The 15,805-nt window shown below is 46.3% G+C and overlaps 2 protein-coding genes across 12 annotated transcripts in view; one reads left to right on the top strand and one right to left on the bottom strand.

The window, feature by feature from the left end:
* LOC118504732 (1-phosphatidylinositol 3-phosphate 5-kinase-like) overlaps positions 1–15,805 on the bottom strand; it is a 110,952-nt gene that overhangs the window by 36,609 nt on the left and 58,538 nt on the right. Inside the window, exon 1 of one of the 5 annotated variants that reach the window (XM_036039591.1) lies at positions 10,663–10,744. The exons of the other annotated variants lie outside the window; for them this stretch is intronic. Within the exon in view, the coding sequence (XP_035895484.1) occupies positions 10,663–10,729 (67 nt within the window). The 5' untranslated portion in view covers positions 10,730–10,744. Of the gene's footprint in view, positions 1–10,662; positions 10,745–15,805 lie in introns of those variants that run through there. 5 annotated transcript variants of the gene reach the window in all.
* The window catches only part of LOC118504734 (beta-1-syntrophin), a 96,649-nt gene that overhangs the window by 26,589 nt on the left and 54,255 nt on the right, over positions 1–15,805 (top strand). For 6 of the 7 annotated variants that reach the window (XM_036039603.1, XM_036039606.1, XM_036039602.1 and 3 more), the window contains one exon: positions 13,867–14,358. In XM_036039603.1, coding sequence (XP_035895496.1) covers positions 14,150–14,358 — 209 coding nt within the window. In that variant the 5' untranslated portion in view covers positions 13,867–14,149. Of the gene's footprint in view, positions 1–5,084; positions 5,225–13,866; positions 14,359–15,805 lie in introns of those variants that run through there. The other variant, XM_036039609.1, reaches the window with a different exon arrangement.

Raw genomic sequence — 15,805 nt, 5'->3', positions numbered from 1 at the left:
CGGTGGCTTTCCTTCCGCAAGCCTTTCGAGATGAAACGAAGCGCTGCTGGGGCGGCCAACAGTGGTCGAATCAAAGGGCCACAAGAAACACACTCCGCACTCACCGATGTGGGACAGGTTTTCTGTTGCGAAAAGTGGTTTTTAATTGAAGCCTGGATGTCGTTCAATTTGTTTTTGATGGCTCTGTTGGCTTTCGAGAGGCTTTGTTTGGCTGCTGCGACAAGCAGATGATGAAGCCTTCTTCTCACTTTTCGACCCATTGTGCCTGTGCCTCACTCAAAACTGTCACACACCCGGCCCCGCGGAGCTATGATTTATGCGTACCGTCTAGGGTAATTGTCGGTTTTTGGGGAAGAGCCTTGAAGGCCGAAACCGATGCGGCGTTGAAGCCTGCTAGCCGCGTCGAGAAAGGTAATTTACGCGATTATTTATGGATAAGGAAATCTACCGCCATCGAAAGATGGCGGATGAGATGGCATCTGTCATGCTTTAATTGGTGTAATAATTTTCGCTTAATGGCTTTAAGATCGGTCGTGCGAGACGGTTGTCAATGGGATGGTGGACAGCAAGACGGGACAGGGCGGCCTGTTCCTGTTCTTGTTTGGCTGATATGTTTTATTTTTCAATTTGGATGTTAAATATAACCTTTCTGTAAGAGCGGGTGAAAAAAAACTAGAGCGCGGTCAAGTGGAGACCAGCAATCATGAACACGGTAATCGTCGGGTTGCCATCATATCACGGTCAGAGTGTAATTGATAATGGTGACGGTGACTTTCGGTTCGTCGGGACAGTGAAAGTGGTAAATTATGATTTTAATGAGCAAGCGTGCCAAGCAGCCCTTCAAAACGGGCGTCGGTGATGTGTTGTCGAAATCATTCTTTAATGGAACGAGTGTCGTGTTTTACTGATACGACGCCGTACCGTTTTAGTGAAATTTACTACCAATGAATGCTTCATAAAATGTCTCATAATCGTTTATTACAAGCTGCGAGCGAAGGGTCCTAGCTGAAGCCAGCGCACTATTCAAACGATTCGCGTCACTTGTACAGGTGTGTAGTGCTTAACGGCAGCTTTACGCGATGCCAGTCCGATGCTGGCCCTGAAAACCCTGAGGCGAAAAGAGCACGAATTCTTCTACCTAACAATCCTCAAGAAACAAAAAAAAGAACACATCCCCATTGATGAACGCTTTTCTTCTCGGTGTCATCGCACTCGTAAAGCAACACTCTTTTTTCTATTTCGGCACACACGATGGGTTGCGCCACGCGATATGAATAACCGTTACGGTCTCCCAGCGCGGTAAGCGCGTCGGCGTATGAACGTTTGCGTGTGGCCTTAGAGTCATCAACCGGGGCCGGAGAGTGGGTTAAAGCGCAGAACTAACGTCAATCCAGCCGCCCGCGTATTGATGGATGTAAATGAGCTTTTTCCTTCGTTTGGTGCGGCGGGAGGGGCAAACAGGTGGCCGGACGGGCGGTCCGTATTTTATATTGTTTTCATTTTGAATCGTGCGTGATGCTCGCGCGTTTTACGAGCACCATATTGTTTTCCCTGTTTTTGCTACGATGGATTCGGCTCCGTTGAAGATTGCCGAAGAAATCTTGTGGGTTGTGGCAAAAAGGGTGCGAAGATGAAATAGATGACATTGACGCATATAAACGGCACGATGACTGAAAGGCCCTTTTTGGTCTTGGTCGGGGGGTCGCTGCCCCCGGGCAGTTGAGCGAGGGCGCACAATATGTGACAGTGGGCGGCAAACGTGACAGGAGTTGATGATGAGCGTATAAAGATCTGCAAAAGATGTGAGATGTGGTCGTTGTGTCCCAGTTTTTGGGGCTCTCTGCCTGCTTAAGAACTCAAGAGCAATATTATTCCAAACGCCACCATGTGGCGATTAATTTTGTTCCCAAAGATCCATATTTCATTCAGCACGCACTCTCGAACATCGAATGCATCGACATCGATCGAAATAGAATCAACTAGCGGTCCGAGAGAATGCGCGTGTCTCAATCGTTTTTCACGTTTTGACTCGTTAATCAAACACACAAATCACGCCATATCAAAAACACCAAAAATAGTTTATGTGTCATAAATATCGGTACAATTAGCTCCCCGCATGCTTCCCCCTGATCCCTCGGGAGTCTACACTATTTGTAGAATTAGTTAACTCGTTCTATTTAATCGCTCGTTTGGGTTATTCAGACAAACCGGGGTAGCCTACAACAATCCATTCTTGTGAAAGTGCCAGTTTCCAGAAAATCGTTTTCACGCTGCGCGTCGGCGGCATTGGTGGTGGCCCGGACCGAGAGGCGCGCGAGAAGCATCGGAAAACTAATAATTGATAAATGACAGTGCCACGGCTCGGTGCTCGTGCCGCCATCGAAATGGAGTCACATTAGCAGACGCGCGCACACCCCGCAAAGCTGTGTTTTGTCTATGAAAACTATCAATTAACGTCAAACGCGGAGAAAACGTGGGCTTTCGATGCCGGTCCCGCTTTTGATGCTCGTTTATTGCGCGCCGAGGTTTTTCGAATGTGGCGGTCAGTGTTTGCTATGCTACAGGTTGTGGCCGGGTGAGATTGAATGCGGTGGTGCGTGATTGCGTTTCGAACGGCACACGCTGATTTCGATTTCGGGGGGCACACGAGTTTCGGGGTACTTTGTTGTTGATGAACGTTCTGAGTGATGAAGTTGAAGAAGTGCCTGTTGACCTGATCGATCGTGCGAGTTTGTTTATTTGGCTGCACTTCTTGGGAAGAGCCCTATTCACTGTAATGAAAATGGTTGATGTTTTTTTTTATGCCTCCCCACAAAAAAAGCTTGCCTTATTTTAACATTCCCCCAAAAAGCTGTTCACAAGCCTGTAACGATTTCATAACTTTCTGGCACATTTAGCCCTTCCTGCAGAGCCGTTTTCCCCCAGAGTGCAATTTATGCTTACTAATGCGAATCAGGGCGCCCGGCCCGAGAGCCCGGACAGACAGGGATTTTCCGTGCAGAGTGCGCCTCTTTTCGTGTATCGTTGCAATTCGGCACCGCCACACAGAATGGTGGTGGTGTGCTGGGCTGGGAACCATAATGCAGCACGAAAGCTTTGCTGCCAGCTGCCGACCGACGCCTGCTGTCACGGCCGTTGTGGCTGTGGGGCGCAGCAAGGCTCGCGTTAGCATGAATATTGCACACCTTCATTAAAAGCTGCCCCACCGCCAGCGTTTGCATTCACGAGCTGCACTCAAAGTTGCACCTTGGCGCGAGGTGTAAACACACACATACATGCACACGCCCAAGCTGACGATGAGGCAGGACGCGCAGATGAGTTATGCCTTTTTGGTTTGCATTGTGCCTAGCGTCACCCGAGCGACCGGGAAAACATTAACGCCGCTGTCATGATGGAAACGCAGAACCGCAGCAGGATAAAATGTTAAACGTTTTCGTGTCCTCGTGAGCAATATTAATTTTTATTGGGATAGTCGTATGCGGACGATTTATGGACTAATGCGATTTAGTGTAAGTTATCTGAATTTGAGGTGATTTACTCTCCAAAAGGGAGAGAGAGAGTGCACCTGGAGAACCTAGATTCAATTTACACTCGCACACGAAGTATCATGTTCTATCGACCACCAAACAGTGGTCGCCTAGTCTATTGGTGGTGTTACAGCACCACCAAACAAAAGCCCGGACCAAATAAATGAAAAAACATCAACATAACGGTCCGGGGACCGCTGCAACGTCTTCTCCGAAACTCAACGAACACATTTTCACCCAAGTTCACCACAACAATCCCTCATCATGATCCCAATTATCTGTTTACTTTTTTCCGTGTCGAAAGCAACATCCATTTTCCACCCGATGTCACTTCGGTTGGGTGCGATTTTTCATCCTCCACCTTGTCCCAACCCAGGAGTCCGGATGGGATGAAACGGGACACACAGGTCGGTGGTGGAAATTCGTTTTCCCTGTGCTTGCCGGGATAAACCGAACCCCACCCGTGTGTCTTATCCGTCGGTTATTCGCTGTGGTTTGGTTGCGAGACGCTTTACTTGTTACCTATCAACGGGAAAGAAATGAGATCGCGCCAAATATGATGCCGAGAGAGCGCGCGCACCTCATTCCGCGTTTTCCCGAAGAACCGCCAAACGGCTAAACCTGCACCGCGAACACTGACAAGATAATGGGCGCGCTTGTGTACACGACGGGGAGGGAAAATAGAAAATGGGGTTTCGTGCTACAAGTGCTACAACGCGTTGCTTTGTAAAGCGCTTCTAGAGAACCGATGACGCGTTATTTATAGTGGAGAATTTTTCTCCCTGACGTGCTGACGTTCGGAGACGGTGCGGTGGCAAGTGGTTGAACATTTGAAGGAAGGTTTGTTGAGAATGGGGGTTTTGTGGCATTACACAGCCTTAGAACACCTCATTTGATAACTTTTTGTGATTGTTTTGATGGATAAGTTGCTAGCGGGTAGAGTTAACAAACAGACAGAGTCCTGGCAGGACCGAAGATCAAATCCCATCTGGACTGTCCTCCCGGTAGTGAGGACTGACTAGTCAACTGCGTGGTAGTAATTCAATAAATGGCCTATTTTTTTCATAGAAATCTCTTCTCTGTCTGTTCCAACAACTTATCATTCGGCCATTTTCCCATCATCAACCATTCGCCGATAGAACAACGATGCTCAGGTGTTGGGATGTAGGAGGGTGAAAAAATGACAAACAGAGGGTGGTTTGCTGGTTGCACTTACGTAATTTTCTCCCTTCCTTCTCCCTCACTTTCCTTCGCTGTCCCTCTCGCCCTACCTACTACACATCATCCCGACGTTCCATTCGATGCCACAATGGACGTCCGAACGAGATTATTAATTGAGGTTCGAAACCGCCGGAGCGTGTAACAATCGCTAAATCAACTGTCATCGGTATTGTTCACGGGTCGGCGCAACCCCGATCGTGCGCTCACCGTTGGAAAAGCGGATCAGTCTTACCGTTGCAAAGATATCGGGCCGGGAAAACGATATCCTTGGGGCCGTACACTGCTCTCACTGCTGATTGCGGCGGTGGATTGATTTTGCGCTCGTGTTTGCATCCGTGTGCCGGTGGTAGCGATTACGAAAATCAATTATCAGTGCAAGAAACCGTTGGCCCTGATGCGGACAGTGCCGGCATGCTGGTGTGTCAGTTTCAGCAGCAAATCAAACAGCTCACAAGGATATCAATGTCGTGCTGATGGTAAGATAAGCTACATATTCAAGCGAGCGGATGCAGCAAGAATGATTGGGCAGCCGGTTTCCTTCTGAGCAAACCACCGATTGTAATCACACACAGAGAGCACAAAGCATAAATTAATTTAAAAGCACCATTGAATAAAATCACTTAAACGCATGACCCGGTGTAAAAACCAACCCAAAACCATGTCAAAACCCTGGGGTTTGCGGTAAGCGTAAACCAGCTGTTCATAAAGTCGATTTGCAAAAGTACATGATGCGCACTCGACGACGATGCAGAACTCCACCCATCCCCCAAAATGCAGACGATGCGCTGCGTCATTGCGTTGCAGAGATCGGTTCGGCTGCAGTTTGGTGCAAGGATGCAGAATTTTACCCGTTACTCGGTACCCGGTGGTGGAGGTTCTTTGTGGCTGCGTTGGCAGAATTTGTATGCGTGATGGGATGCATCCACCAGCCCCACAACACAGAGAGACTCGGCAATCCACGCACCTCTTTTTGGGTCGGAGCAGAATTTTAGATGAGAAGGTTTAACACATTTAACTGCAAAATGTTGCCCTCCCAACTTGTGCCCCCACAACTCTTCCTGTGGACCGGCATGCAGTTGGGCGGGCTCCGGAGGCCAACTGAGTTCACACTTCAACATCAAATGGAACTCTCAAACTGCCGAGTATGGACTGCAGTTTCGAAAAAGGGCGCGTGAGTGGTGAATTCTATGCTGAGGACGCGCTAAGGGATTATGATTAATCTAGATTCCTGCATAGAATCTGATCCTCCCCTCCGCTCGGGGGTTTGCCAGTTGACGTTTGCGAAACGCTTTTTCATCCACATTCTTCATCCGCTTTCCGGTGTGGCGGCCGTGCGTACAAACGTGGGTGTATGCGGATGACATCAAAAGAATGTCAACGTCAGGCCATTGGCGTGCGCTTTTGTACTGCCGGTGATGTGCTTTGTTTTTCTACGAGGATTTTTTACCCTGTCATAAGCACTTCCGGTGGAGGTTTTCTGATACATATTTTAGGTGGCATCATTCTCGGGGTTTTTTTTTTCTCGGGTCCGGGTTTGCTCTCATGCACGCATGCAACTATTCAATATGCATCCCGAGTCTCCCAGTTGACAGTTCGATGCAGCGTAATGCAATATTCTCTCCATTTGGCCCACTGACTAAGGGTGAGCGAGTGAGCGGTTTTTTTTTCACTCTATACCGGAAAGAGTAATACCAGTGCATTATTGAGAGGAATAATTGAATCACTACGATGCACATGTTCTAGCCATATTCCGCTAGTGCGTAAAATTCATGAGAATAATGTTATTTTAAAACAAGAGCACAACATGCACACCACATCAGCGCTAATTAATACCAAAAACAACTGCTACTCGTTCTGTCAGCAAACCCCAAACTAGCTTCCGGAACGTCCCAGCTCACGCACATTTCAATTAATTACACTCTAAATTTACTGCAATGAGCCGTGGGTGATTTGTTCTAGGAAAATGGCTGTGCTAGCAAATTGATTCGTCGTTCTGAGCATACCTTTGATGATGATGCTGATGATGATGCTGGAGAGCATATTGGTTCCTTCCGGCACAATGTTTGTCGGTGCTCCAGCCGGCAGCACAGGCAGCATCAGCATTAAAATTTCACGGAAAAGCCGCTTTATTCATCCTAATCTCGGCAGTGACATTTTGAATGCGTTGTGCCCAGGTTGTGCCAGAGGAGCTTGGTGTCTCGGGATGAATCATTAGCCAAGTGTGGCATGCTGCAAAGGGGTTGACGAAGCTCAGCACGGACCCATAGATCATCGGTGGCGGATGTGGTGGTTACAACTCATGTATAAGCCATCCGTATGCTGAGTGTCGTTCGCGCCCCGTTCACACGTGCTGGATTGAACCACAAAGGGTGTTGGGCAAAACTCTTTCCCATTATAATATATGCGGCAAAGCTAAACGATAACCCGAAAAGCTGGGTGATGCAAACGATAAGGTTAGGCTAGTTTCGGGAGATTAAACTGAAGCCCTCGCTCTAATCTAAACGAATTTCGTGTTCTAGACTTGTGGGGGATTTTTTTTCTTCTCTATCGTCCCTCCAAAAGCTATTAGTTTGGGATCTCGAAAGGGATATGCTTCGCAAGTGCGCAATTCATTTTGTGGGTGTATGTGGGTTTGGGAGTGTGTGTGTGTGTGGGCTTTACGTAGTGGGATTAAATTTGTGTGGAGATTGGTCCCGGTGGGTAAGCGACTCGCTGTCCTTTTTTTCGAATCCGGGGATAGGAAACTTGCCAGGGGTTCTAGCTAGAGAAAGGAGAAGCAGAGGAAACAGAAGGTGGAGGAAGGTTGCAGGTCGGTATAAAGTGGGCAGTTTCTTTGGGACGTTTGTCAAACAACTGCCCAAACACCCACCGCACTACGGACCGTGGCTTTGGTCGGCGACAGTTACGAACCACGATCTCGGGCAAAAGGTCATCAATGGTTAGTGGGGATGGAAAATCAGCTCGAAGGGACTTTTTCGGATGGGGTTTGAAAAGAGGGAAAAAGGGGGGAGAAGGTGGGGTGGAAAATCGTTCTGAGGGCCTTTTTTTTGGTCGGTGGCAATGAAATATTGTGTCAAATATTTTACTCTACCGTGCTGGTGGGCTATAAAAGTTGATTTCCATTTATTTATTTTGCTTATCGGGAAGAGTTTTCCACCGGTTTAACCTGGTGCCCTAAGGGCGAGGACGGTCAAACTGGAAACGGGTGGCGCAAGTTATTTAAATCACTCGAGCAATATTTTTATATGCACGTAAAAGCTTTCGTTGCGTGGTAATTAATGCGTGCATATCCTCGCTATTGCCCACGGGGGGCGAGGATAAAAACGATCATAAAATGAGTGCTGCGTTTGTGTAGGCGCTCGTGAAAATTCCTATAAATCAATGGTTTCAGTGAGGATTTTTGTTATGTGACTTCTTCCAGGAACACGGAGCCGATGAGCCGATTTGCGGTAAATTGATCGTGGAAGAATTATCACTCAAATACATTTACAACTTCAATGTAATCGAAGTTATATAAAAGTGACAACTGTATCCAAAAAACATGGTATGTACAGGTCCTACAAAGCTGTGGAAAGAGTTTCATTTGCCTAAGTAAAGCTCAATTGCGTATTTTGATCTAGAGTTTGGGCTTCACGCGTTTGGATCATCATTGGTGTGTTCAAGTTTTTCCTCTCCTAGCGATGCGTCTTGGAACACTTCAGGAAAATTGTCAAGCACCGTAGTGTGTGGATCAAAAATTCAGTCAGCTTTCATCGATCTTCGGCAGGTGCGATACCACTTAGAGAGCACAAGCATCATACGTGAAACATAAACCATAATAAAGCATGGCAAGACACCGGCAAGCAGCAGCAAGAGATGCGAAAATGGTACCCCTGGTCCTTATATTTACATTTCAAAACCACAGTCCACACTGGCAACTCCGATGAGAGTGGATAAGGCAAACATAAAAACTGTAATACCACCCGGCGTGTCCGTTGTATTCTCTTGGTTGTACTTGAGTAACTTAGCACTTTAAAATACGTAGGCTTTTCCGAATTTTCATACCATTTATATCCACTTTCGTGGTGACAGATGTGAAAGAACAGGGGGAAAACGATGAGGCCCAAGTGATTTCCTAGGATAGTTTTCAGGAAGCTCATTTCAGAAGCTCCAGCAATTTTTTAAACCACCTCAAAGTGATGAAATCCTGCTCCCGGCTAGCAAATCACACACTTTTTCCACACTTATAAGCATTTAAAACGATTCACATTTAGCTCTGCTTACTTTTGACACCTAGCGCCAGCAGGCATAACTTTTCGTATCTACAAATTCTAAAAAGCATTCCTTCTACCTCGACAATGGCCTCCACGAAAAAATGAAGGATGCTGCCGTCGGTGTGCCCGATTTGGGAAAACAAAGGGAACCTGTCGTAAACAGCCGAGGTTCTCTCTGGTGGGCTTGCGGCTCCCCGAAGCGATATCTAATCCCTGTTTAATTAAACACACTCATTTTTACATTTCCCATTTTCCTGCCTGTGTGTATGTGAGGAGTGCGGGCGAGTATTTTTTCCACCTCAGCTGGCACTGTTGTTCCGCGGCAACAGGAAGGAAGTCGGTGTCGGAGTTTTCCGGTGTTAGTAGTAGTCGAGCACACCGCAGATAGCACCAAGCCGGGCTTGAAACCGTGACTGTGGTTTTTCCTCCATGGTCTGAAAGTGGAAGCGTAAAGCACAGTTTAACGAAACTAACCTGACACTTCCGTTGGTGTGTGTGTGTTTTTTTCTGTTTTTGTGCGTGGTAGTAAGGCGAACGTGTTTGTTGGAAAAATAAAAGGTTTGTGCCATTATGCGCGCACACACACACACACACGCACACAAGCACACACTTCCCCAGGGAAAGGAAGTGCTTCAAAAGTTTCCAAAGTCCACTTCTGGGGATTTGCTCGAACGGTGGTACGCGCCATGTGTATGCCGCAGCCTCAATGTAAATTTGGATGAAGATGAAGCTTTTGGCGATTCGGACAGTAAAACGGAACGATCGCGGGAAAAAGGTTTTCATGGGTAAATTATTATGATCTGCATGGGGAAGAATTTTGGGTAATTTCGTGAAAGAGAGTTCTCCAGAGAGCCATATTAAGACATTTTAAAAATATATAACAATCTTGCATTCTATAAAACGCGAAAGAAAAACATTTTGATTAGAAAATATGTATTCAGTCAAAATAATCCCCCACGTTATCCTCTTAAGGCGTTGTCACAAAAGACAGCTTTGATCAGAAAGTTACTTCGAGCGAAGCATAAGATCGGTACCAGTCGTGCCAAGAGATTCGCGTGGCTCGTGGGCGCTTGGAATTGTTACAGAAGAGTCATCCGCAGCAGTTCCACGTTCTGTGCGTTACTCCAGCTCCAGATATGCCACCAGACAGCGGTCGAGGTTTCATCACGTACCATGTAGTTAGGTGTCTGTTGTCGGTTGCCAAGGAAAAATGGCAAGGCTCACAGCAGCCACGAGCGGGCGCAAAGTTGTCACCGAAACGATGCATATCAGCTAATCGCTCGTGGCTGGTGGATTTCGTTCCTTCGTTCCCAACCCACGGCACGGTGCCATATCCATCAAGCGAAAAGGCAAAATGGGAGAGTTTTTAGATGAAAGCCGCGCGAGTTTCTTTGGTTTGAAGCTGATTGTAATACTTTCAGTAGGAAAATTAATCTTCTAGCCAACCAGCCTTCGCAGTCGGATCTGTGCTAAAAGCTGATGCCACACTCAGGTGAGCTTGCGTGAATATTTCCACTCCGAAAAATTGGAAAGAGGACAGGCATCAGCTTTTATGTATTTCTTTTCTCTGCCTTCTCGGTTTTCGGTTACTCGAACGTGGAATTGTGGAGTGGGAAAAATGTGGGGGATTTTTTTTGGGATGCGCACCCAGGCGTACCTACCTTGATGAGTATATGATGAGAAAAGCACAGCATCGGCAATGGTTGTTGTGCGTACTTTAAACGCCATCTTCTCTTGCTTTGCATAATACCTCGTGCGAAAAGCGCCGGAACGAAACATCTTTCTTAAAAAAAATGGAAAAATACTAGCAAAAAGTGTTATGCGTTTTTGCAACTACGCAGGTAGGTGTTTCCGAATTTCGCAGCTGGTCCTTGAAGCGACTCCTTGCTTGCCTGTGTGCGTAATGCTTACGAATATCGTTCTGCAGTGCTGCATTTGCTAGAGCTTATTTTTGAAGCCGTATATCATGTAACCGTCGTTCTGGCAAGTACAATAATAATTTCAACTTGAGTATTTTTCCTTCACTCACCGTACACCGACGAACAAGTTCCATCATCAGCTAAATGAGATAACATCACACAAAAGCTAACCACCGTTGGTCATTGGCTGGACATGGGCTGTGTCCTCACAAATCAATCCAATAGGAAACGTCGAAGGAAATTTCGTCTGCAACAAACCAAACTCACGTAGCAACAGAGGCGTTGCTTCAACGGAGCGAATACCGGTAGGACACCATGATTTCGTTGGAGCGTACGAAGGAATAGTTTCCATTCCGCTTCTACTCGTTCGTGTCTTTTTTCAGGCAGAAAAAACAGATGTATCGATCTACCCACACGAACCATAGCGATGTGTGTGTGTGTGTGGCAAGGAGAGTTTGTTGAACATTTTCCCAATAATCCCGTCCCTGTTTTGCCCTGGGAAAAACGTGGGAGTCCTGAGTGGTCAATGATTTCCCTGCCGATGTACGACTTTTCAATTAAGCTTCAGCAGCAACTGTTTCTCGTACTTGGGACAATACCTCCAGCACCGAAAAAAGAGTCTCTCGCAATAATGATCACATTCGCATGAAATCTGGAGGGGGAAAAACTAGAACACGTACGTCTCGGACAAAAAGGAAGACCTACATTTGTAGTCAAATCGTGGTCCAGAAACCCGAAAACCACGCTGGCTTGTTTTGAGCCTCGAACAAACAGTTCCAGAGGTCCACCAAAGTAGACGATACGTTCCGATCCGAAGGTGGTTAAAAATTGGAGCAAAATTGAGGAAATGTTACCTCTCTCCACAACTAGACACGACAAATGCCACACATTTGCGAAATGGATGACACACGAATTTCTGGCTATTGCGAAGTTCCCTAGACAAATGGGACATCGGTAATCAATTTTGTGTTAGTTACTCACCCACCACATGCTTGCGTTGGGGGTACCAAACAAACCACTGCATGGATGAGCGTTTGGCAGGAAGTGCTTTCTACTATGGCAAGAAAGGTGAGCTTATTGAAGACAAATAAAGGTCCTGCTTAGAGGAGCAGGATTTTTACGGAAAACCACATTAATCACCGAAACCGGGTCCGGAGTTGTCCGGGTGGAAATAAAGTTTGTGGAATATCAATCACTTATGGGGGATACGGTTAAGCCTAGTTAAGGTTGGGATACCACCTCAAAGATATGTAGATAAAATGAGCATCATTAGTGATATTAAAAGAAGGTACACGAGAGCCCTTTTATTTTTTTGTAAAACGGAATTCCATTCATAATTCGCTGACTCCACAGTAGACACACTGAATGTTGATTCCCGGACTTGACTGAGTTATACGAAAAGTAAGAAATTTATTTCATTCAGCTGTTTAATATTCATCTCGTTCAAACGCAAGAGACTTTTGTTTTTACTTTTGCATTAAAAAACCCCTAAAAAGGAACGAATATCCCAAGGGCTAAAACTCTTGAGCGTTCGTACCTCAATATGAGCGTCTGCCGCACGTAAGCTTTAAAGATGAAATCTACAAAAGCAGTACCACTTGACGTTGACTGCTAGAAAATGCTAGAATGCACTAGAAAAAAACCCCGTAGCCAACTAACCACGCATTCGTTCAGCGGGCAGAAAGTGCATGAAACAACTGAGCAGAAGAAAAGTCAAAAAGGTTTCGCCATCCACCGAGGGCACCGAAAGTTTGGCCCGTTGCAGGTGCTCGCTCAAAGCGGCACAAAATTGCGTATTTGTGCATGATTATTCTTCGTCCTGTCCTTGACATAGAGAACCGTCCGTCGCACGGGAAAACGCTGCTAGGTTTTGTTCTCGGCATAGTTTATGTTGAATTTATTCACGAACAGAGCGATTTTCCCGTTCGTTTCAGCTTCTTGGCGCGGTTTGTTGCTTCTGCGCTGGAGAGAAGCCTTTGTGGGGCGAAAGTTTCAATTATCATAATTTCACATTACTGTCTTGCCGAGCGCGTTGTTTTTCGGGCTGGTTGGATAATCCCTCCCGTCGTTCCAACCAAACCGACCAAAGTTTTGCCAGTTTAGGAAAGTTTTCGGTGGCCTAAGAAGAACTAAAACGCTAGCACATCAAATTGGAAGGAAGAAAGCTTTTTTCGGGAGAACGTTTCGCTCCTATTCGCCGTGATCCATTTCAAGAAATTCGCCATCATTCGCACCTTGCGAACCCGTGAGCCTTGCCATTCCATCCTCACCAAGCGTGGTAGTAGTTCCATTTTACAGCAAAGTTTGTGGCGCGATGTGAAAGCGGAAAAACGAGAAAAAAGAAAATCGGGCACGTGGATAAAAACATCTGCCCACCTGCGGAAGAATCTGCGCCCACGCGAAATTTGGGCGAACCGGCATACTTGAGCAAAAGCCGGCTCAAGTGTCATCCCGGAAGCTTTGCTTTGTACTTTTCTTCCGGCCTTTGCCGACTCGGCCGACAGTAGTGCCGTTTGGAGGAAGCCTTTGAAGAGGACGAAAATGTTTACTCAACTCAGCGTTGTTCGGGTTTTGTCTCTCGGGCGTTGGTAGGGTTTGCCGGAAATAACTAGCGGGAATTATGATGAGCTTCGAGTGGAGGGAATAATTTGAAAGCGGTCCTTTCTTTCCGTCCTGGACTCTTGCGGCACATTCAGTTGTGTGTAAGCATCTTTGCAAAAGGGCACTTGACGAGTTGAGTTTGTAAATGATGGCTTATGCAGGGAAGCTTCTTCTTGATGGCTAGCTACTACTACTGCTCACTTTCACAATTTTTTTTCCATTTTATCACAAAATAATCGATTTTCGTTAATGTATAAAACGAGCAAAATAAACATATTTCATCAGTGTTGAAAGGTTTCCGTGAAAATAATTTTTTCCCAAATTTTCTTCTCCTTTCCTTCACAGCAATTCGCGCGGCAAACAATAAGCAGCACGCTGCTTCGATCGCGTAATGGCCTACCGGGGTCCCGTAGTTGGGTATCGTTAGCAGAGGACGAAACCGAGTACAATCCTTAAAGGGAACCAACAACAAAAACACGCACACACACTTCAAACGAACGGAGAAGCAAGTGATTTTGGAGCAAAAGAACAAGTCCTAAAACATACCGGTGAAATTAATCCCGCGTCCTGCCCGTCCCCCTTTCTTCGGCTCGGTTTCGGGGGCGAAAGCAACGTTGCGTCTCTCAACATGGTAGAATCGGGCACCATCAGTCGAACGAGCCCAGGCTCGGCATCGATCGTGGCTACGGGCGGCGTCCGGAGCGGCATCCTGGAGACGAGAGTGCGTGGCGCGTGGTACCGCGTATCGGTCAGCCTGGAGACGGAATACATTTCCGTCAGCCTGGACGAAGCCTGCGAACCGATCGATCACTCAACCACACTGAACGGCACATTAGGGTAGGTAGATGAAAGAAAATTTTAAAATTCAAGCGGTTTTTTTCAAATTTAACTTATTTCTCCTATTTGCGCCTAAAGTTAGGCAATCCCGATACATAGTTGAGCGCCGTTTTGCTCATGATTGCCTCCAGCGAAGAGTATATAATTACTTGTAGTTGTATGATTATTGTTGGAAGTATCAACATTAATTAAATATATCAGCTTTATTGCATTTTAATTGAATTTATTGTGGACCGAAGTGAAATTATAATTGTTAATATCTTATGCATCGTTATGGTTGGCCATATTTCCGATTGAAATACGAGTGTTGTTGTTTTATTGTCATCAAATAATTACACCTCGCTGTGCTCATAACGCTGAACCCTTGCGCTATATTGCAAAAAGGTTCAGCAATACAGGAATGTTTGTATTTTTTGCTTGCAAACATTACTCAACCAGGTTCACTTTGTACAAAGGTCGGGGCTCGGTGTGTACGTGTTTAAACGTACGCACCAACCCATTCTGCAATTCACTCCAATCGCGTGGTTCATGATTGACTGATTGATATCAAATTTATTAATGTGGCCAACCACATCCTCCGGCCACGTCAGCTTTATCCTACGCCACACAGCCCGATGCCACACGCTTATCGTTCTACAGGGCGTAGAGGGTTGAGTCAAGTGAAATAATGTCGACGTATGGTCAATTAAATTTGATGTACAGATAAAAATGCATTGCATGCAAATAACGGACCGAGGTCACGAGAGCTGGATGTTTGGTTGATTGGGTTTATCCGCGAATCCTGTGTTGTATCGGTCATCCATTTGTAATGATACTCGGACGATTATAGCATTCACTATTGCACAAAGGGAAAGTAGTCCCAGAACAAAGCATTACGAGGGGTTTGAATGTCACGTTTAACAGTTAATCAGATCAGAGCTAGAACCCCCTCTTTTTGGTCTGGCCCAGTTTAGATGGCTAGTCCATTTCGATCGAGGATTTTTCGAAATTGAATTGGAGCAATTTTTATCCACACTTTAATTTGTTTTCCTTCCTTGCCGAACATTCAATTTGTGGTGAATAGGATTTCCAGTTTCACCTGGAACAGAACGTTGTGTTTGTGCAAGGAAAATGGCCGGAAATGGCAAAATTAGGGTAGCCCGTGTACAGTGCGCGATACTACGACGATCTCTTTGGGCGAACCTTGAAAAACTCCAGTCCACGCATCATGCATCCTCGCGCGCTCTCTCTCTCGCTCTGTGCGGAACTGGATAGAAGAACATCAGCGTGCTCGACACAGCTGATGAAAAAACTAAAGAAGAGCGTGTTTGTTCGGGGCAAGGTGAATAAAAATCGGGGCACCAGAACGGATGGCCCGCTTGCTCTCGATTTGCGGAAACGAGTCAGGTTTAATTAATCCTTCACCGGACGCCGGAACGTACCGGAGACCGACTGTCAATGGCATAAC

Source organism: Anopheles stephensi, chromosome 2 (genome assembly GCF_013141755.1).
Source record: "Anopheles stephensi strain Indian chromosome 2, UCI_ANSTEP_V1.0, whole genome shotgun sequence".
In the NCBI taxonomy this organism is placed as follows: domain Eukaryota; kingdom Metazoa; phylum Arthropoda; class Insecta; order Diptera; family Culicidae; genus Anopheles; species Anopheles stephensi.
The sequence above is the reverse complement of the archived record's forward strand: the minus strand, read 5'-3'. Positions and strand labels throughout refer to the sequence as shown.